The sequence below is a fragment of the Miniopterus natalensis genome, chromosome 11, assembly GCF_054644295.1.
Source record: "Miniopterus natalensis isolate mMinNat1 chromosome 11, mMinNat1.hap1, whole genome shotgun sequence".
NCBI classification, from domain to species: Eukaryota; Metazoa; Chordata; class Mammalia; order Chiroptera; family Miniopteridae; genus Miniopterus; species Miniopterus natalensis.
This window is the reverse complement of record NC_142091.1, coordinates 44,387,536-44,411,210: the sequence shown is the minus strand read 5'-3', so window position 1 is coordinate 44,411,210 and position 23,675 is coordinate 44,387,536. Positions and strand designations below refer to the sequence as shown.

The 23,675-nt window shown below is 33.7% G+C and overlaps 1 protein-coding gene and 1 non-coding gene across 2 annotated transcripts in view; both read right to left on the bottom strand.

The window, feature by feature from the left end:
* Positions 1-775: 775 nt before the first annotated feature.
* IPO7 (importin 7) overlaps positions 776-23,675 on the bottom strand; it is a 49,314-nt gene continuing 26,414 nt past the window's right edge. Inside the window, exons 9-25 of the mRNA XM_016206621.2 lie at positions 21,498-21,632; positions 20,779-20,878; positions 19,200-19,276; positions 18,924-19,040; positions 16,261-16,350; positions 15,680-15,845; positions 15,332-15,492; positions 11,511-11,639; positions 9,891-9,957; positions 9,684-9,809; positions 9,133-9,230; positions 7,596-7,691; positions 6,699-6,919; positions 6,401-6,606; positions 5,155-5,361; positions 3,362-3,478; positions 776-2,889 (exon numbers count right to left, since the gene is read on the bottom strand). Coding sequence (XP_016062107.1) covers positions 2,792-2,889; positions 3,362-3,478; positions 5,155-5,361; positions 6,401-6,606; positions 6,699-6,919; positions 7,596-7,691; positions 9,133-9,230; positions 9,684-9,809; positions 9,891-9,957; positions 11,511-11,639; positions 15,332-15,492; positions 15,680-15,845; positions 16,261-16,350; positions 18,924-19,040; positions 19,200-19,276; positions 20,779-20,878; positions 21,498-21,632 — 2,211 coding nt within the window. The 3' untranslated portion in view covers positions 776-2,791. The remainder of the gene's footprint in view (positions 2,890-3,361; positions 3,479-5,154; positions 5,362-6,400; positions 6,607-6,698; positions 6,920-7,595; positions 7,692-9,132; positions 9,231-9,683; positions 9,810-9,890; positions 9,958-11,510; positions 11,640-15,331; positions 15,493-15,679; positions 15,846-16,260; positions 16,351-18,923; positions 19,041-19,199; positions 19,277-20,778; positions 20,879-21,497; positions 21,633-23,675) is intronic.
* Positions 15,928-16,112, bottom strand: LOC148092003 (small nucleolar RNA SNORA23). Its single transcript, XR_015715387.1, has one exon. It is a non-coding gene; the product is annotated as a small nucleolar RNA SNORA23 (small nucleolar RNA).

Genomic DNA, 23,675 nt, shown 5'->3' with positions numbered 1-23,675 from the left:
AGAGATCAAACCCACAACCAGGCATGTGCCCTGACCCAGGAACTGAACTGGTGACCTCTCGGTGCATAGGACTACACCCAACCAACTGATCCGCACTGGTCAAGGCACGTCAACCGTGCTCTATACTCTGGTCTCTTCCAGAGGTGAACACAGCAGCCATCATCTTGATAAAAAAGTGTATAGGTTAGTAATCACCATTTTATAACCTGCAGAGAAACAAATGAACTTCCTTTATTTAATACTGATAAATAGGTTTTTAAAAGATGGATGGCTTAAGTTTACAAAAAAGTCAAGATTATATGCTAATGTCAGCCACTAAAAAAGACAATGAAACCCATACAAAATCAGAATTCTATAAATTAAAAAATAAGTTATAGGTTAGTGAAATTGTGGGAAAGACTGTATGTTAAATAAAATTTACATGCAACTAATTACATGTTTGTAAATACTCTCAAAAAGTTATCAAAAGTCCTACAACCTTACCTAAAAACACTGACATATCAACATTATAAGAAACTATAATTTGATGTTTAATTTAAGGAAATACTGAAAATAATTGAGGTATATATATTAGATGCATTAGAAACTACCATTTGAACACTATTTAATATTAAATATAGTTTAATTTTAAGGTCTTTAATTTCAGTTAAAATTCATAAATGGAAATTAGTTTTGATTGTATGACAGAGGAAACAATAAAACTTGTTCTCAAAGACATACCAATACATTTCCTTGAAACAAAAGCTAAGTGAATGAGAATTTTCATACTGTGCACTGGAATAACTAAAACCTTTATTAGATATGATTTTCCAATAACAATGTGAAAACTGGAATTATCAATTCAAAGAGCAGTGAAGTCTGAAATTTAAAAAAGTAGACTAAATATTAGGTAGGGGATAAAAGATAAAGGAAGACGAAAATGTTTAATACTATTCAATATCTCCCCTCTGTACACAATGTTTCATATATACAACTACTCCATTTAAATTTTATTGATTTTATCTAATAGTGAAATCCCCTTAAGCAACCTAGGGTATACAGATGGTGTCCAACTTGGGGAAAAAGAAACACACTTGATTAACAGTTTTCATTCACAGGCTTTAGACAGACAATTCTTTTTTTTTTCTTTCCCAAGATTTTCATAGTAAATTCATAAATATAGGAAATACTTTCACTCCTTTCAGTGTTAAAATAGAAAACCAAACAGTGCCAACAATAGTGGCTTAATTATTGGCATACAAGAAAAAACACCAATGGGTTTTCTTCATTATGCATTTTAAATATCAGTATGTGCACGTTTCATTTTTACAGTTATAAATTTTCTAGTCTGTTATAGATAACAGCATTTAGTAGTTTGAATCCATTGAGATGTTGCTTTCAATTTGAAATATTGTGTGTATACGTGTATATAAAAAAATAACCCAATGTATGACTCATCTGACAGATGTTTAATATCAATAAAGGCTTATTTTTGAACATGCAGTTAAGAGAGAGGGAAGCAAGCCAACCTCTCTACATTGACTTGTTTTTGCAGTGGTATCAATAGTGGTTTTGGAGGGAACCATGTGCCTTCAGCCTATTTATTTAATATTTAAGATCAGATACCACAATCAAAAGGGGTAAAGGGGGAGGGCATATATTAAATGCCAAATTTTAAAAGTGTGCATTTTGCACTCTTTCTAGGTATAGGATAAAAACAGGCCTATGAGGAAAAATTTTTATAATTAGGAAAACACTGCAATCAAATCAAGACATAATAGCCGAATTAAGTTCTTTTAATAGATTGCATATATCGATGTTTAGCCATAACTCTTGATAACTCTTTAAGAGTAGAACTTTATATCCAATTTACATGCTTCAAATATCACCTTTCTTATTTGTTACAGTAAGGTCTTGTATCCAAATATTCCACTTGTACACTGAGAGCTTTAAGAAAAACAGGACAGAGGGAGTTGCCATTTTTTAGCAGCAATGAAATATCATTAACCCCTTTTAACATACCGAATTCAAGTCACTATCAGAGGTGAGCGCACCACAAAGTCACTAGGTACAAAATTGCTAGTTCATTTTTAAATTAATAATTTGAAATTACCCCTGCCCCCCACCCCATTACATCCCTTCTTTTTATAAACAGCAAACATTTTGCTATTTTATACATAGGCTAGCAGGCTTGTTTCAATATGAAAGTGCTAATTCATTTACAGATTTTTAAAAATCAGTTATGTAGTGCTACAATAAATGTCCAATAATCTACATAGGAACAATCTTTGATGAGCGAAAGGATGAAGATTGAATAAGGTTGTCGATTACCTTATTTACAAATGAAGAATAGATACCCAACGGTGAGGAAGAGACAGAAATTGGACAAATACTCATAGGTGTAAAAATTACATTTACCTTTGAGCTTATACTGTAAATGAGACATTTTAAATAGTCCTGTAGCCCATGCCTATTTTTTCCTCAGAAAAAGAAAAGCTGCCTTCATGACATCCCCTCTTGTTTCATATTTCCACAGTGTCACTTGAACTTTCAGTCAGAATCTTACTTTCTTCGAAAAATAAAGAAAATAACCCCCTCCCCAAGTTTCCTCCCTCCCCCCACAAAATCCCTCTGGTTTCTTTTTCAGTGCCAAGTTGCATGATCAGGTCCGACCTCCTGCTTTGTTTGGGTTTTTTTGTCCATCTATTGATCAATTAGTTTAGAGTAGATAACATGAACCAGTTCTGGAACTGCTACTAGGAGGAACACAAGCTCATCACTACAATCACACAGCAGGAAAGAAAGTGATAACTCAATTCATCCCTGGTGCCGGGCCTCCAAAATTGAAAGAACTTGGCACAACTGGAGCACTGAATTTGTATCCTCCATGCTTCTCAATCATTTTGGATTCTAGAAAACAAGTAAGTGATAGTTTAATAGAGCATGTGATCATGTTACTACTTTGGAGAACAAAGTTCCAAAGTTAGGCTATTTACCTAAAATGTCCTTTTTTGAAATGCATACAGGCTAGAATGTTTAAACAAGACAAGATAATGCCTGGGATTTTCTTTAATATAATTCTAAGAAAGCAGTTTCCAAAACTTTTAAATTTTTTTATACTTTTAATAAGATTTTTAACTATCAAGCCATCACCATGAGCTTGAACAACCTTATTAAAGCTGCTGCATACTGAAAGTAGTCTTCAACCACACTTAGTACACTGTAGCCAAACAAAATTCACTTCATTCCTTCAGATAGAGTGAATTCCTATCACCTGTAACAAGTGTAGCTTTTATATAATTAAAAATAATTTAATATAAAAATTTAAAGCTATAACAAATCATTAATTGCATTAAAGAGTGGCTGTGGTCAATTAACATACCATGGGCTGCCCTTCTTTGATCGGCCAGTGTTGCTATATCCTGTAACTGTTTTCTTTGTTCTTCATTAAGACCATGAGTCAGAGCCTGATACCACACAGGATTACGATTTTGTATAGCTATCAAAAAGAAATGAAACGGGGAAATGGAAATAGTAAGAGGCCTAGTAGCTTCTTTCTAACCTGTCTGCTGTACTCCACTTCCAGTACTAAAATTCTGATCTATTTTATATTCCCTCTAATAATTTTAAGTTACTTGTGAAACAAATGATACAGGGAGAAAAAAATCTGGTGTAGCTTTAATGCCTTAAAAAAACCTAATCATTCTCATAATTCACATCTCTAGCAAATAAGGATTCAGACCTAAACCAGTTCTTATACAATAAGTAACAAATGAAGGAAAGTTTAGATACAAAATTAACACAATCCCCTTAAGAAATTCAGAGTTAAAACAACGTGATAATAATCAATAATCAAGGCTACTTTGGTTAGAATTCTCAAAGCCCTAAATTAAAAAACAAAAACAAGAAACCTTAAGTAGTTGTATATAAAGGGGTGAATGGTACAAAATAAGTGCCTCATTTCTTTCTGTATTGCCTATTCACAAACCTTAAATATATCTGTCTTTCCATAGAAAACTCTGCAGTACTTAAGTAACAATCAATGCTCACACATTTTTAATATAATAGCCTAAATAATGGTCAAACTCACCCTGTGACAAAAGGAGAATGCATTTTTCCAGCACGCCACAAGACCAGGTGTCAAAAACCTCACAATGTTTCATGAAAACATGCACTAAATAAGTTGAAAAAACGGATTCCCTTAAGTACTAGGTGTGCCAGGAATTTTGTGGGGGGAATCTGACTTTTCATCACACAATTTTATATTTCTACTTTAGGGCATTTACTGTGCACAGGCCCTCAATTATAATACCTCAATCCTTTAGGGATTATCATGTGTTTAAATCTACAAAGTATAAAGCCATGGACAAAAGCAAGCCAGTAAGTAGTTCCTGGCACCTCAATCAATTCTTGCTGCCTGCCCTGTCTCAGAAAACATTTCTTTATGTTTCTGCAACCTTGTAACAAAATTACTTTGTCATGAGCTTGGAAAACTAATGCTTTGGTTATGAGAGAACTTATTCTACATCAAAGGTCATAATGCGTAAGAATGATAAGTAAGTAGCACAATAGTTAACTCTGAGGGAAAAGGGTATTTCAAATATGCCAATTTTAATTTCTAAGCTGAATGATGGAACACAGATGCTATATTTTGTTGAAATCCAAGCACATGATGGTAAAAAAGTAAACAAACAAACCAACCAACCGGCACCAAATAATCTGTAGCCACCCACACTGTGAAACAGGAAAAAAAGAAAAGAGATTCCAAGGCCATTATTTATAAACTGTCCAGTTCTCAGACAGCTAAGTGTGGGTTTGGCTGGGAAGAAAAGACACACAAACACGCACCTACAGATAGAAGATAGAACAGATGGGGTAATCTGGTACAGAAATCAGAAGTGGGGAAGAGGAATTGTCATCGCATAAACTTTTTGAACTACACCGTTTCCCTGTAATATGCATGTTTCAAAATTATAATCTAAAATAGTAAGATAAAGAAAATGCTCTCAAACTATGGCAACAGTAGAAATAACTGGTTGCTTTCCCTAACAATCTTAAATCATATTCTCTTGGGTTTGATATACCCAAAACCCTTTAATGGACAGATGTAAAACCAGATTGGTTCATGGGAATGGATCATACAGAGGTATATGAATTACATACAACATGACTTACTTTGAAATATAGCTTTAAATATCTGATACTCATCAACAGGGTTATCTTCATCATCAATGATTGTGGAATAGCCTTCCAGAGCAGTCTCCTCAGCATCGTTTTCTTCCCAGTCATCATCATCTCCATCTTCACCTGCTTGCTTAGCCAGAATCTCTAAATATTCTTGACCATCTTCATCAATGTCATCTTCATCACTCCCCAGTTCCTCTGCCAAGTCATAAAATAGGATCTTTTGTAAATATTGCAATATTCTGTTACTCAACAAAATGACAGTGATAACAGTAAAATGCAAATCACAATTGAATAAATTCAGGGAAGAGTTCCAATAATTAGTGTTTAAGTATATGTTCAGCAATAAATAGGAAAAAAGTCTCATAGGAATGCAAGAAACCCAACCACAATTCCTTCCCCTCCCCCCCAATCCTCGCCCGAGGACATTTTTTGCATTGCTTTTCAGAGAGAGTGGAAGGGAGGGAGAAACACCAATGTGAGAGAGACATCGATTGGTTGCCTCCTGCATGCACACCAACCAGGGCTGGGATGAGCCTGCAACCAAGGTACGCACCCTTGGCCAGAACTGAACCTGGGACCCTTCAGTCCATGGGTCGACGCTCTAACCACTGAGCCAAACCAGCTAGGGCGCAACCGCAATTCTTAATATTAGAGGTTTGAAAAAGGCTTGCATAATGAGATTCACCACTTGGTTTACTCTGAGACATATGACACATACCAAACCAAACACCAATAGTAAAGTAACAAAGTTTATATTATATCCAAAGAACACGTTTTTCAACATTTTTTCATGTCTGGCTAAGTTAGTAAATAATAAAAAACAAAAATGGCAATAGTTATTTTATTTTGGAACCATTATAATAATTTCTCTTAACCAACATTCATTAATTTATACTCATAGTCTATAGTGTCTTACAAGTGAAACGTATTAGGCAACATCCAATTAATTTTATGGTTAGGATGCTTAGGTTTTAGCACTAATAAATGATAGATGTTTGCCAACACTAGGAACCATAAATGCCTAGAAGTGCTTTTTGTGTTGAAGATATAGCTGAAGTTCCTGCCTCCATGGACCTTACCTTAATGGGAAGGTAAGACTCTCTTTCTATGAATAATGAAAATGAACACATTTGACTATGATCCCACATTTCTTTAGGAGAAGGGCTAATAAAACAAGTTAAGTCTAGTGATATTAACTAGGTAAGTTTGGCTTCCTCCATCCCAAATTCCTTACCCGTTTCATCGTCATCATCAGCTTCATCATCGTCATCACTGTCATTCTCATGTTCTGCATGGCAGGCATACGCTCTTTTTAATCCATTAAATAAAAGGATGAAAGCTGGCAAAATCTGTCCAGAAACCTGATTTAAAACTTGTGGTATCTGTTCCATATCAATAAGAGCACATAAGCCCAGAACACACATCTTTCTGTCATGTAGCCTAAAAAATAAAATAAAGATTTTTCTTTTTTTCTTAATAAGCAGAGTTCCTTACAAAGTTAAATAAACAAATATCCAATATATGTCACTCACCCTAAGAAACAATCAACATCATTAAGCCACTGTGTAATAAAATGATTTGTAACTGGTTCAACATTATTAGGGAAGCGAAGATTTTCTAAGGTGTTAAGAAGCAGGTGTGGATTATAATACAAAGCTGCAATGGCAACTTGCAGGCACATTGTTCGAAGTTCACTTGTTTTCACCTCTCTTGTCAGTCTCTCTAAAGCTGCTTCTACGAATAAGGGAATGCACTGTAAAGAAAGATAGGAACATATTCCAAAATTGTAAGTTAATAGCAATCTAATTATCCTACCCATACTAACTTACTTGTTACCTCAACTCACCCTCTTTCCCCATTAAATGATACAATAGTTTTTTTGTTGAGGCATTTTACTGGGAAATCTAATTTTAGAGGGAGACAAGACTTCACTGAGATATTAGAGCCTCACCAACAATAGCAATCACGTATTCACAATACTTTTATTGGCTAACCTTACTGTGGTAATTATTTCTGCAATATATACATGTACCAACTGTATATCTTCAACTTATAAAATGTTATACTTCATTTATATATCAATAAAGCTGGAAAAAATTCTTATTGAAACTGACCATGGAAATTTAATGACTAAATCTATTTTACTGCAAAGCAATAACGTGGCAAGCAATATTCTCACAACATACTATAAGAAAATCTAGTCAAAACTTACCTTGCATGATAACAAGTAGCCATAAAACTTGCCAGTCATATTGAACACATACATATTAGACATATGATCATTATTATATATGTTACATTTTAAACCAATTTATCTAGGTGTCATAATAAACAACAATATACAGAAGATATAACAAATGGCCAAAAAGAAAAAAGGATTTCCCCTCTGAAGCCTCGCATACAAATCGTTAATAGTTAGCCTCACTGACCTGGTCAATGCCACGCCCTTTGCACTGTAGAATGATGACCTCTAACAATTTTGCTGCATGACACTCTGCATCTTCTCCTGCAACTCCTGTAAGAACCTGGCCAACACAATATAAATTGAAGTGAGGGGTCATGAAACCTTTCAAATTGAGCATTTCTGTCCTGTCTTAGTCTCTGGAGCATTTAAGATACTCTAAATATGAATGACTGCAATATTCAGAATATAATTTAAAGCACTTGTGAGGATGTGAAGTTGTTCATCTGTCATATTCTAGCAATCTGGATCTTGGTCTACATAATCAAAGCACCTCCTCCGTAGTGCCATTCTGAATTATAGCATGTTGACACCACTACTTTTTCATAGAAATGTGCCAAAGGACCCTACCTTTCTCAGAAATATCTGGCTCTTATGTAAAGAACTACAAAAAAACTAAGCTGTGCCCTGGCAGGTTTGGCTCCGTGGTTAGAGCATCAGCCTGCAGACTGAAGGGGCCCAGGTTTGATTCCAGCCAAGGGCACATGCCTTGGCTGTAGGCTCAATCAGTGTGGGAGGCAACCAATCGATGTGTCTTGCGTGAGGGTTAAAAAAAACAAAAAACAAGCTGTTATTACTCAGAATATCTTTTCTTTACACAAGTCTCAACAAATAAAAATACTGAGTGGGAGAGGAAGAAGGAAGAGGCAGCAAATAAAAAACAAGGACTACGCATGCTAGTTAGCACTAAAGGACTGAAAATGTTTACGGTGTTTTGGAATATAAAGGTATACATATCTATTCCCAAAGTATTAACATGATAATAGTATTGGCAATAAATATCAAATAATGTAACTAGGTGATTATTTTGTGAATATGTTCAGAAAGGAAAGTTATCAATGAGGACAAGCACATCTAAAAACTTCATGGAGCAAAATCATTTTTTAAATGCCTGATGTTAAACAGCCCGCTGCCTCTCAATAAGCATTGATACAAATTCAAATGCTATCAATTACAGTGACTTTTGATATCTACTAAAGGACCTCAATTCAAGTATTTTACCCATCTCTAGTTTAAGAAGAGCATTTTTAAAAAAGTAGCATTCGTCATAAATGTATCATGATTTTTCCAAGAAATGGCACAGTACTTTTGACTTTTTAAAACAAACCCTCACATTTTACAATCTTGCTATTTAATAAATAATTACTGTATTGCCTCCATAAATACACAGCCTCCAGGCATTTTCTTTATAAAATATCTATAATAATCCCTGATTCTTTAAAAAATATCTCAAGTTCTAGATATTTTCCTTCTTTTGATTCAAAGCCTAGCAAAGCCTAACTAGGCTAAGGTTAAGCTCCAAGCACTCTGAAAATAAAAAACAACTCCAATTAAATGTCAGAGGGTAGACAGAAGACAAATACTTGTCAAAGTCATTAAAGTCCTTATTCTGTTAAACCCATATAATCTGTTTGTCATAATGTGGTATCATACAGCTTCACAATTTTATACCTTTTACAGCACCAGCCTCATGACATATGTTCTATTAATTAAAAAGGACCTACCTTTTTGCACATACTGTATATCATTTCAAGATACTTGGTATCAGACAGAAGTGTATCGGTATCAACTGTCACATAATTATGAAGCAGAGGCATCATATCTGTATTAAAAAGCAACAGTTAATTACCTTTACTAATATAAATGCTTTGGTTCTGAAAAATCTCCTTAGAAAACGAAAGCAAATCTGAGCTTTTGTCCGTAAGATTCACTTTTAATTAAGGTATTATTTATTTATAATTAGATGTAGAAATGAACCAATATTAAAGTGAACTGCTTTATATTTAGTAGTTAAAACACAAAGATTATACAAAGAATACTGACTGGGAGCAAGAGGGTGAAAATATGTGTTAAAGAAAAAAAAATCTAAAGTAATAACTAAATAAAAATATACAATGGAAATCAATGCTATGGTTCCTTGAGCATTAACTGCTACTGATAACTTATTCAATCAATCATGCTCTTGGAATATTCAAAAGTATGTATTCAATTGATATACTAAAAATAAATCAGAATGGGGGGAAATCTTCAGTATTTCTATGCTGATTTAACTTACCTGTAAAGTAATCAAAGCCATCTTGTTGAAAAACCTCAAATACCAGAGGTAGAAGCTGCCACATCTGTGGAGACACTTGCTGACATGTCAAACTATGTGCTAAAGAGAAGATCTCCTCATAGAATTCTAAAAGAGAACATGGAATCATTAGTACAATACTTGCTAATGTGAAACAGCAGTAAATTCTTACCACAATCAGAGGTATACCTAAGACGTGCTGTTGTAAAACAGTTCCAATGACCTGTAAGCAGATTCCCTCAAGCTGTTGAGTTATCTAAAAGAGAATGAAAAAAATCACATGGAGGAATCAAAGCACACTGAATTACTAAACAATGTATAATGTAATTTACTGTATTAAAATAAAGTTGGTATTGTTAAGAAATCATTTTTTAAGTCTTTGCACTGAAATGACTCACTCATATTAAGATATTGGGAACCATAATAATAAGGACAAACACAAGGAATAACACATGTAGGTTACCTAAAAAGCAAAGGAAAGAGTAACATCCTGGAAAAGTATAAATAATTATGAAAATAAAGGAGCCACAACTGTTCTGCAGACAGACTTTGTATCTTTTTGTGTGTAAATATTAACTCAGCCCAGATGTAACTGAAAAGTCACTATCAGTGACTTACAGAACAAATATTTGAAAGAAAACATTATTCCCACCACTCTCAATAATTCCTAAGTCGCCTCCATTTACATAATTATATTAGATATAGAGAACCAGGCCCCCAAATCATGCAAGACAGAAAATACAAGTTCTTTTTCATTGTTAGTATGGTCCTCAATTGGATCCCAAATGCCTGAAATCCATCAGAACGTTTATAAAAGGGTAAGGGGAAACAAGATAAAATTTACTAATCAGATATAAAAACAGAACATACATCTCAAATATGTATTATGCTTAATACATTTTCTTCAAATATAGTAAATAACTGACTTACTAATTGATAAGGTAGCTTAACTATAGGGTTCCTTATGGTTACTGCCTATCTCCAATTATCATCAAGAAAAAAAAAATTTACTAAAATCTCCTGTTGCAAACAGCAATTTGTAGATCATCTGAAAACATGATTTGTAGATATAAGTAAATAGCAAATTCAGGATTACTTCTAAGGGAAGGAAGTAGTGAAATGAGATTAGGAGGAAGTGGTAGCCTGAGAGCTTGAATTACATCTATTTGAAATTATTTTTCTTACTGGAAATAAAGTCTAAAGGATGTACTGTAAAATGTCAAAATCTAATACATTTAGGTGGTGGTTAAAGGGTATTGGTTATAGTTTTTCTCGTATATTTCTCTCTTCTGTATTTTCAAATAATTTCATTTTAAGAATTCATTTACAATCCACACCTTTCTAAAACATAACAATAAAAGAAAACTAGAAAGATAATTGTTGCACAACAATGTGAGTGCACTTAACACCACTGAACTGTATGCTTAAAAATAGTTAAGTTTGTAATTTTATGTTATGTGTATCCTACCATAGTTTTAAAATTTTTTTATTGAAAAGAAACACCAGGTAGAATATATTTTCCTAGGAATCACCAGAGGGAGCCGAAATCCTGAGCCTTGAGGTAAAGATATGGTAATAGAAATACCTTGTGTTCCTTCTAAAATAAACCTAAAATAAAGTACCTAAAATAAAGTACAGGACCAATCTTATCCTTACAAAGGGGAAGTATTTAAAAGATGGCAGAATCCAGGTGCATGAGAAAATTACCGAAAATTATATAAGTTAGAGCCATCCAAAAAGCACAGAATAGTTGATAAGGAATGGCATGAAATAATCTAAAACCTTTACAACAGTAGATCATTTCCTTACCTCTTTATGGTCTTCAACTACACTAAGAAGTGTGTCAATCGTATTCAAGATCCCCATAGCAGTTACTGCTTTGTCATCACTTCCTTCTTCATCGGGCCCAGTCTGGATTACTTGATTAAATGTCATTGCCTAGATTCAAAAGAATATAATTTAGGTTTGCCATTAAAGCAGTATAAATGCATTTTGGTCTAAAACTTTTACTTTTCAAAATGTTCTCACTGGGACAACACAAGCAATCAATGTCTCCAAACTGATTAATAATAAGAGTTTAGGCACTATAATCAAATGGTACTCCTCTGTAAATTACAAGGGGACCTTAAACAAGTTACCGGACCTCTGTTTCCTGACTCTCATTTGGGAACTTCATAGAGAAACTGTGAAAATTAAATGAGGCAAGGGGCAGAAACTGTTTTAATATTATGAATATTTTTATTAATATTATGGGCTAATATCTGATAATGCCCCAATACAGATATCAGGTATATTAATCATCAAGGTTTTGTTACTGTAATATTCAACTGTTCTGAAACAAACTTCTGTGTCATAACTAATAATCAAATATATTATAAATGCAATATACATACATAATGAACGATACTATATTTATTCAAATGCCCTCATCCATTGTAGTATCAGCTGTGAAGAATACACTTTTCCAGACCTGGCCAGTGTGGCTCAGTTGGTTGGGTATCATTCCATGAACTGAAAGGTTACTGGTTCGATTCCCAGTCAGGGCACATACCCAGGTTGTGTACAGGAGGCAGCCAATCGATGTTTCACTCTCACATCAATGTTTCTCTCTCTCTCTCCTTCCCTGTCTAAATTAAAAAAAAAAAAAAAATCTTAAAAAAAAAAAAAAAATATATATATATATATATATACACACACTTCTACAAAATTCTATTTTAAAATAAAATTTTTAATTGAATTTATTGGGGTGATATTGGTTAATAAAATTGTATCGGTTTCAGGTGTACAATTCTATAATACATCATCTGTATATTGTATTGTGTTCACCATTTAATGTCAAGTCTCTTTATGTCACAATTTATCACCCTTTTCCCCTCTTCTATCTTCTCTACTACCCTTTTCCCTCTTGTAATCTCCACTGTGTCTATGTTTTTTTTGCTTAATCCCTTCACTTTTTTCACCCAGACCTCCAGCTCTCTGTCCTCTGACAGCTGTCAGTTTGTTTCCTGTATCTATGAGTCTGTTTCTATTTATTTTGTTCATTAGATTCCACATATAAGTGAAATCATGGAATATTTATCTTTCTCTGACTGGTTTGTTTCACTTGGCATAATGTTCTCCAGGTGTTGCAAAAGGTAACATTTCCTTCTTTCTTTATGGCTGAGTAGTACTCCACTGTGTAAATGTCCCACAGCTTTTTATCCGCTCATCTACTGATGGGTACCTGCACTGCTTCCAAATCTTAACTAATATAAAAAAACACTGTAATGAATATGGGGGAGGAGGGGTGCATATATCCTTTCAAATTAGTGTTTTGGGTTTCTTGGGATAAATTCCCAAAATTAGAATTGTTGGGTCATAAGGCAGTTCCATTTTTAATTTTGTTTGAGGTAACTCCATACTGCTTTCCACAGTGGTTGCACCAATCTGCATTCCCACCACAGTGCACAAGGGTTCCCTTTTCTCCCCATCCTTGCCAACAATTGTTTGTTGATGATGGATGACAGCCATTCTGACAGGTGTGAGGTTATCTCATTGTGGTTTTAATTTGTATTTCTCGGATGATTAGTGATGCTGAGCATCTTTTCATGTCTATTGGCCACCTGTATGTCCTCATTGGAGAAGTGTCCATTCAGGTCCTTAGCCAATTTTTTAATTGTTTTTTTGCTGTTGAGTTGTATGAATTCTTTATAAATTTTGTATGTTAACCCCTTATCAGATGTATCACTGACAAACATGTTCTGCCATTCAGTGGGCTGTCTTTTCATTTTGTTGGTTTCCTTTGCTGTGCAAACCTTATAGTTTGATGTAGTCCCATTTGTTTATTTTTTCTTTTGTTTCCCTTGCCCAAGGAGATATATCAGAAAAGATATCGCTAAGAGAAATGTCAGGAATTTTACACCTATGTTTTCTTGTAGGAGTTTTATGGTTTCTAATCTTACACTTAAGCCTTTAGTCCATTTTAAGTTTATTCTTGTGCATGGTATAAGGTGGTGGTCTAGTTTCCTTTTTCTGTACTTTATCTGTCCAATCTTCCCAACAACATTTACTGAATAGATTTATCTTTACCCCATTTGCATGTTCTTGCCTCCTTTGTCAAATATTAATTGACCATAAAAACATGGATTTCTGGGCTCTCTATTCTGGTCCATTGATTTATATTCTGTTTTTATGCCAGTACCATGCTGTTTTGATTAATATGGCCTTGTAGTATAGTTTGATATCAGGTAGCATGGTTTCTCCAATTTTGTTCTTTCAAGACTGATGTTACTTTTTGGGGTCCTTTGTGGTTCCATGTAAATTTTTGGAATATTTGTTCTAATTCTGTGAAATATGCCATTGGTATCTTGATAGGAATTGTGTTGAATCTTATAGATTGCTTTTAGTATGGACCTTTTAATGATGTTAATTCTTCCTATCCATGAAAACAGCATATGCTTCTGTTTATTTCATTTCATTTATTCCTAGGTATTTTTTAAAATGCAATTGTACATGGGATTATTTTCTTAGTTTCCCTTTCTAAAAGTTCATTATTGGTGTATAAAAATGAAACCAATTTCTCAACATTTACTTTGTATCCTGCTAACTTTACTGAATTCATTTATCAGTTCTAGTTGTTTTTTGGTGAAATCTTTAGGGTTCTCAATATACAGTATCATGTCATCTGCAAATAATGACAGTTTTACTTCTTCCTTTCCAATTGGATGCCTTTTATTTCTTCATCTTGTCTGACTGCTATGGCTAGGACTTCCAGTACTATTTTGAATAAGAGTGGTGAAAGCCGACATCCTTGTTTTGTTTTGCTTTTCATTTTTATCCACTGAGTATGATGTTGGCTGTGGGTTTGTCATTTATGGCGTTTATTATGTTGAGGTATGTTCCCTCTATTTCCGCTTTGCTGAGTTTTTTTTTTAAATCAGAAATGTGTGGATTCACAAAACTCTTTGCTTTAACTTAAATCCACAGCAAATATCATGAGTTAGATTCTTGAAACCTCAATACTTAGCAGAAATATAAAAACATTTACATCTAATGCCTCCTTCATCTTGAAGTTGGTTCAAAATATTTCAGGAATCAAGCAATCATAATGCAATGTGAAGTAGCAGTTAAGAATGTGCACTGCATCTGGCTGGCATGGCTCAGCAGTTGAGCATCGACATATGATCCAGGAGATCATAGTTCGATTCCCGGTCAGGGCACATGCCTGGGCTGCAGGCTAGATCCCCAGTGAGGGGCGTGCAGTAGGAGGCCGATCAAACATCTCATCATTGATGTTTCTATTTCTCTCCCTCTCCCTTCCTCTCTCTGAAATCCATAAAGATATACTTTAAAAAGAAGGGGGGGGAAAAACAATGTGTATTTTGTAAAGGCATACGGCTCGGATGTGAATCCTAGCCCCTGACATTCTAGCTATGGGCAAAATACTTAACCTTTTTATACTTCACATTTTCTTTCAAAATAGGAATATTCCTCACAAGGATTGTGTGAGAATTAAACAAGTTAAATATATATATATATATATATATATATATATATATATCAAGGGCTTACAGTAGTGTCTGATAATACAGTAAGCTCTATGAAAATACTTTCTATAAGTAATGCATAAATGACTGGTTGAAATAACATACCAAATGTTGTGTCATTTCTACTGCAATAGGAGTAACTTCTTCACTATACTCGCAGATCATTTTCTGAATTACATTGGTAAGATCATCATTTTCTGTTTCTCTTATAATGTGAAGAAGAGCCTGCATTACAGGTCTGATGAATGGTGTGATATATTCTTTAGCTGTAAGAGGAAAACAAAATTAAGGCCAAAACAGCTAAAACTCCTTAAAACCTGATACAACATACACCAAAGTAAAAAAAGAGATACTTCCACATAAAAAGGAAGAGTATGTCACGTATCTAGGATTATGCCTTGTACGGTTATGAGGAAAAACATTGCACTGTTTTTTGAGATATAACCCCTTTACCTTTTTCTTGATTGCTGATCAACACTTGAAGTGCAATAGCAGCTTCCACTTTCACAGGCATTTCCCTATCATCAATTAGACATCTCCGTGTCAGCTCTAAGGCTGTTTGCAGGTTCTGGTCACTTTTGAACTTCACTTCACAAAAATAGTGAAGGACCCAGCAAGCCTTTTAAAAAAACATGCAGTAAGTTATTATAGACATCTTACATTAAATTTCCAAAAGCTATACAGTATCTCTATTCCCAAAGTTCTGTGTGGGAATTTGGAGGCTGGCCAGTGGTAAATTCTGTCCAATGAGACAACACTAGACCAGTACTATGATCCCAACTTACTCTTTGGCTGTATGATGTTTGTGTGGATAGCAAGATCTGAATGCAAAACACAGACAGACACTGCTATCAGACACAGATAAAAACTATGCACACATTACATCAGCCATTTAAAGATTTACATAAAACAGAAGTCTAAAATAAAATATGGCTTTTAAAGTGAACATTATAAAGTTTCCATTTAAAAGTTCATATAAGCAGTCATTCATTACAAGATGTAAATATATAAATTAGTACAGCATTAAAACTTACTCTTGCTCTCATGTAGCCTAGTTCACTGCTGAAGAGAGGGAATACATGATTCTGCAACATGTATTCCATCTGATCTTTGTATATCTTTTTCTGTAAATATAAACAAAAATTATTTTTGAAAGAGTTCCAAATATAATCTTCTCAAATGCCGAATCGATACACCAGTGTTAAAGGTGATATTGATGTTAAAACATACATTTATTCTGGTTCTTTGAACTACAGGATCCACATCCAATTTTCTTATTCTGAAAAACTTTACCATTATAAAACACAAAATACTCTAACTTTTTATATCATTTGTTTAGAAAGCAACTGCACCAAATCTTAGCAGCAATGATGTTTGAGTAATGGAGTATGGTTAATTTAATCCTTACTTCATAAAACTTTTTCTTATAAAGTTATTATACTGAAAAAAACCCTGGAAAGGTTCTAAATGAACATAAAATAGATTGAGATATCCTGCTTTTAAGGTAATAATTTGAGTATCTAAAAAGATACTTGTATTTTCTAAACAGTAACATGTTTTTAAGAAGAGTTCATCCAATTGCATATATATATATATATATTTTTTTTTTTTTTCTTTTTTAAATATATCTTTATTGATTTCAGAGAGAGGAAAGGAGAGGGAGAGAGAGACAGAAACATCAATGATGAGAGAGTCATTGACTGGCCGCCTCCTGCATGCCCCCGACTGGGAATCGAACCCCGATCTCCTGGATCCTAGGTTGATGCTCAACCACTGAGCCACGCCTGGCTGGGCTCCAACTGCATATTAAATTAACATTAAAAACTGATAAATACTAAAAAACTTAAGCAGACTAATGAGACATGAGAACTAAACACAATGTGGGATCCTGGAATGAATCAGGGACCAGAAAGGACATTAGTGGAAAATCTTATAAAATGTGAAATGGGTCTGTAGATTAGTTTATACTATCATATTAATTTCCTGGTTTTGAGAACTATGGCATAGCTATCTAAAATGTTAACATTAGGGGAAGTTGGGTGAAGAGTAATGAGAACTATCTTTGCAATTTTTCTGTAAATCTGAAATTATTTAAAAATAAAAGCAAAATATTTGAATGTGGCAAGAGAATCCAGCCTTCTATACAAATAATTACTGTCTTTAATTTATACTTTATGAACTAAGAGAAGGATGGCTAGTCAGGTAAAATAAAGCTGAAAGATATAGAAAATATAACCACAAATTAACGGTGACAAATTCAATAGAGCATCACATGGAGCAAGGCTACTGGGAGTTGGTTGTATTGTGACTAAGTATTTACTTACAATCTGAATAAATCTCATTTACTTTTAAGTGAAAACAAATCTCAGATCTTATTTATGAAGAAGTTAGACACAATGTGTACAATTAAGTTGAGGATTCTAAAGATAAATCTAATTCAATCATTCATTCTTTCCTAGAAAATGTGTCACAAAAGCATGATGTTCCTAGGCTGCGAATCCATTCATGTACATAAATTTCCTTAAAGATCAATTTTTTGAGGAAAAACCACCCCACTATTTTATAATTCTCTTGTAACATGAAAAGAAAACTCACACTAAAAGAAGTACTTTCAGCAAGATCTGAATGCAAAACACAGACAGACACTGCTATCAGACACAGATGAAAACCATGCAACAAAAGCAAATATAGAAAAACTGGACATCATTTCAAAATCGCATCAAAACTTATACTTCAAAGGACACCATCAAGAAAGTGAAAAGATAACCCACAGAATGGCAGAAAATACTTGCAAATCATATATATGAAAAAGGTTTTAGTATTTAGAATACATAGAGAACTCTACAATTCAACAACAAAGACAATAACCCAATTAAAAGTAGACAAAGGATTTGAATAGACTTTTCTCAAAAGATATACAATGGCCAATAAGCATATAAAAAGATTCTCCATCATTCATTAGTCACAGGGCAATATAAATTAAAAGCATAATGAGAAACCATCTGACACCAACTAGGATGGCTGTAACAAAAAGGACAGATAATAGTATTGATGAGGACTTAGAAACTGGAACCTTCATATACTGCTGGTGAAAATACAAAATGATACAGCCAGCCACTACGGAAAAACACTTTGGCAGTTTCTCAAAATATAACCTGCAATTTGATTTCTAGGTATGTATTACCAAAAAAGAAGCAAAACCATACATCCACACAAAAATGTGTACACAAGTGATTATAGCTTCATTGTTCATATAGTCAAAAACTGGAAATGATGCAAAGGTCCATCAAATGATAAACATAAAATGTGGTATATCCATGTAATTCCTGGAATATTATTTGGCAATAAAAAGGAAAAGAAATACTGTGACATGTCAAAATGTGATAAACTTTGAATATATTATGCTAAGTAAAAAAAGCCACTCATTAAGAACCAAATGTTGTATCACTCCATTTATATGATTGTCCAGAGTAGGCAAATCCATAGAGAAAAAATAAAATAGATTAGGAATATCCTAGGGCTGCGAGGACTCAGAGAAAAGAGTAAGTACTAATAAGGTTTCTTTTTGGAGTGATAAACTCTGTGAATATAAGAAAAAAACCACTGAATGGTACACTTTAAATAGGCCAATTTTATGGTATGTAAACTGTATCTCAATAAAGCTGTTACTAAACTGTGTGCACACACACTTAAATACCTTCAGAAGTATTTCAGCTAAAGAGCCAATCATATGCAGGGCTCCATCTTTTTTTCGAGGATCAGCATTTGGTTCTGTAAGAATTTGGTAGCAAAATCCCATAGTCTTTTGCAGTACCTAGATTAAAAAGAGAAAAGTAATACTTTATTGGATAAACCAATATCCTTAAAAAACATTAATGACAAAATGATTTACAAATGGCTAACATTAAAAGCAATGTATCTGAAAGAATTTTAAATATTAAAGCAAAAATATTGCACACATTAAATAGCCTACCTCTTTCCTCTTACTACAGGCTGTAAACAAAAGTGTCTGGGCAGCAGTGGTAGGAGAAATGAAATCTTCAAACACATCTAGAGAATAAATTTAAATATAGAAAACAGTAATTTCTTCAACAAACACTGCCACGTAATTTATAAATGATATTAAAATTTTGCTAAATTTTCACACAAGGTGAATATAAAAATGAACGCAATTACCCATATAATTTTGCAAAAGCCTGATTCCATGTCTTTTTTGTACAAGTTAAATGTTAATAATCCATCAATTTCTCCTAATGATTATTTTCTTTCACGCAGAACACTACTAATTCACAATAGTGTCACAAAAGTACAAACTACTAAAAGTACATAAGATTCTTTGATTGCAACTTTATGAGAGATCTTGAAGCAGAGAATTCTGCTAAGCCATGCACAGATCCCTGACTCTCAGAAACTGAGATAATTAATATGTTATTTTAAGCCAATAATAAAAAAAATAACAAAATACGTAAGATTTTGCTAGGAAGAAGGACCAATATTCAACATTAGTCAAATTATAATTCTTTGTTTTTTGGGTTTTTTTTTAAAAAAAAATATGTCTTTATTGATTTCAGAGAGATCAAGGGAGAGAGATAGATAGGTACATCAATGATGAGAGTCACTGATCAGCTGCCTCACACACGTCCCCTACTGGGGATCAAGCCCAAATCTTGGGCATGTGCCCTGTCGGGGAATCAAACCATGATCTCCTGGATCATATAGGTCAGTGGTCAACTGCTGAGCCACGTCAGCCAGGCTAAATTACAATTCTTCAGTTCCAAGTGACTCCAGCTTCTGGAATGCATCTTCTCAATACCCACATATATGATAACTGACATGGGATCCAAAAGTATAGTTTAGACACTAAATGTTAAGGTATAATCTTGAATTTCTAATAGTTTTGGCATGTGTCAGAAGCACATCTAACTACTTAGTAACACTACTAAACCTACGTCTGCTAAAAATTATCAAATGCCATAATTAATGAACAGCTCCCCTCCCCAAAAGTCTAAAGCAGTGATTTGTAACTGGTTTGCCGCAAAAATATTTAAAATGACAACAGCCCAGCTGGTGTGACTCAGTAGTTGATCGACGACCCATGAACCAAGAGGTCACCAGTTTGATTTCCTGTGAGGGAACATGCGCGGGATTTGGGCTTGATCCCCAGTAGGGGGTATGCAGGAGGCAGCCAATCAATGTTTCTGTCTCTATCCCTCTCCCTTCCTCTCTCTCTAAAAATGAATAAAAACATATATTTTTTAAAAATTACAACAGCCAACACAACAATAGCAGTCTGGTGTGAATGAAATCAAAATTATACCTGTTTTTTCGGTCAGACAGGCAAAAAATATATTTTTTGGTGTGCTGCAGAATTTTTAGTAATTATGTGTGCTATGAGATGAAAAAGGCTGAAAATTGCTGGTCTAAACAATGAATAAATTACACTGAAACAAGATTTTTGAGTACCAAAGGTAAGAGGCCCTGATACCCCTTTAAGGTTTACTATATACAACCTTAACTGACATTTTATTTCTAAAAATGTAAAAATTCCTTACCAAACTTCATGCGTATATATTCGTAAGGGTCTTCTTGCCAAAGTTCTTCATCAGCATCTGTATAGCACATCAATGGAAAAATAACATCTTGGATAATGCCCTGCAATTTAAAAGTTAAGAAAGTAACAACCTTAAGTGGGTATTGAAATTTAAACCTTAAAATTTCTGATAAGTGGTAAAACAAAATTAACCCTATAATCTATAATATGTATTTTTAAAAACTTAAGATCAAACGTTTTTCACTGTCAGATCAACTATCAATGTATTCTTCTCTCTATGCAACAATTATGAAATAAAATGTGTACATAGGCAGCAATTAAGTATTTTGAGAAAATACAACATGAAATTTTAGTTCATCAAGCCCTACAGTTCTAGGTAAAGCAAAAAATTACTCATAAAAATAATATAAAGCCAATTTCCCCCAAATCAATCTGGTAAAATAGTCCTTTGCTTATTCCAAATTACATTACTAAAATATTAACTAATCCTAATCCAACAGTAAGAAGAGTTTTAGATGAAAAGATAATCTGAACATTCACAAAATACTTTTTATAAGTTTATGCAAGGTGTTTTATCTTGTTTTTCTAGTCTACTCTCAAAACAATAACTGGGACTACAGTAAGCAACACAAGACAACAAAAAAATGCATTTTAAATCTTTACGGTAACTAATGTTATTTCCATATTTTCTAGAAAACATTTCTGATAGAAAATTATTACTTGTATATGAGGCTTCAGGTTCTTCCAGGTGAGTGAATGAGAAACTCCTTGATTAATATAATTTAATGTCTGTTGCAAAACTCGAGGAGCCATATATTGCTTCTCCTTGTACTGATATAACACCTTCAATAAAACCTTTGGAAAAAATTTTTGGAAAAAAACAAAATTTAAATAGAAAATTAACCACTTACAAGCCTGCAAAAACATCTGACACCTCAATATCCAGGTCATCACCATAAAATCATAAACATATACTTTTAAGAAGAAAGTTATTTTTTTAATTGATTTTTTTTTTTTTAAAGAGGAAGGGAAAGAGAGAAACATCAATACGAAAGAAAAACATAGATTGGTTGCCTCCTGCACACGCCAGACACAGACCAGGGATCCAGCCTGCAATGGAGATATGTGCTCCTTGTGGAAATAGAACCCAGGACCCTTCAGTCCACCGGCTGATGCTCTAACCACTAGGCCAAACTAGACAGGGCGAAGAAAGCAATTTTTTAAATTATATATTGGAGAACCACATTTATTCCCAAGGCACCTAAATAAACAAATTGAAGTAATAATATGTCAAAGACTAGTTTCTGATTAAATATAAAAAGAAGGGAAAATCACATGCTATTTACTGAACATACCATGATACTCGGAAACATCCCTATATTGCTAAAATCACCTTCTAGGAAAACCTTACTGAACCACTCACCTACCTACTGAATGCCTGGCAAGTTTTCATTTTACTTCATATTTCAGAACAGCGATTGTCAAAATCTGGGTTATATACCTCTCAAAGGTTCTGTAAGGTTAACACTATTTTCATAACAATGCTAAGTCATTATACGCCCTTTTTACTGTGTTGACATTTGCACTGATGGTACAAAAGCAATGGTGGTAAAACTTTCTGTACTTAACATGAATCAAGGGAGTGGCACTGAAGTATATTAGCAGTCATCATATTCTTTACAGCCACAAAATTACAGAACAAGCTTTCCTTAAGAATGCCCTTAAAAGAAAAGTCCTTAATGAACAAGAAATATTTAGACCCTGTCTGTGTATGGCATAATTTTTGCCTCGAAAAATGAACAAAATCAGCTTGTCACTTCAAGCAAAATAACCAACAATATGTTACTTGTGTTAAAATCCGAGCTTTCAAGGAAAAATTATTTTAAAATATTTCTGATGAGACTGGTGGTGATATTTAACAAATGTAATTTTTATTTTATCAATTTAATTTATTGATTTATTGTTAATCCCCACCCAAGGATTTTTTCCCCATTGAGCTTTTAGAGAGAGTGGGAGAGAGGGAGGGAGGTGGGGAGAAACACTGATGTGAGAGAGACATTTCGATTGGTTGACTGGGAACGGAACCCAAGACCCTTTGGTGTGTGGGCCAACGCTCTAACCACTGAGAACACTGGCCAGGGCACGAATGTGATTTTTAAATTGCAAAATGAAATGTATTAGCATTAGGAAAATCTGCATTAACTCAATGAGTTAACATTCTCTAAATGGCCAGTGCAGGATGTTACAAAATCATGTATGTATCCAAAGTGCTACATAGACCAATGGGTGTTACTGTAATGGAATATAAAATGTTCAGTTAGTTTTAAACACTACACTGCAATTAACCTTTAAGAAACTACACTGTTGGAACATCTGTAATAGTGTCAACAATTTAAAAAACTAAAAACAAACTAACAAAAAAACCCACACTATACTTTCAAATTTTGGTGTGATATTAAAGAATTTCCACAACTATGTAAAAGTCTATTAAAACATTCTTTCCTTTACCAACTTCTTATTTCTGTTAAAATACTTTATTCCTTTCTCAACTTACTTCCCAACTTACATCTTTATGTCCACTGAAACAAATTAAAAGACTGAATATAGATGTAGATGAGTAAACAGATGATTTTTATTATACCTGACATTAAAGATAATTTTTGGAAAGTAGTTATTTTTAACAAAAATGTATTCTATATTAACATGTAATCAGTTATTATTTTTAAGTCTTTTATTAAAAAAAAAAAAAAAAGTCTGTATTGACTTCAGTAAGAAGGGAGAGGGAGAGAGATAGAAACATCGGTGAGAGAGAGTCATTGACTGGCTGCCTCATACACGTGCCCCAACAGGGATCAAGCCCGCAACCCGGGCATGTGCCCTGACTGGGAATTGAACCAT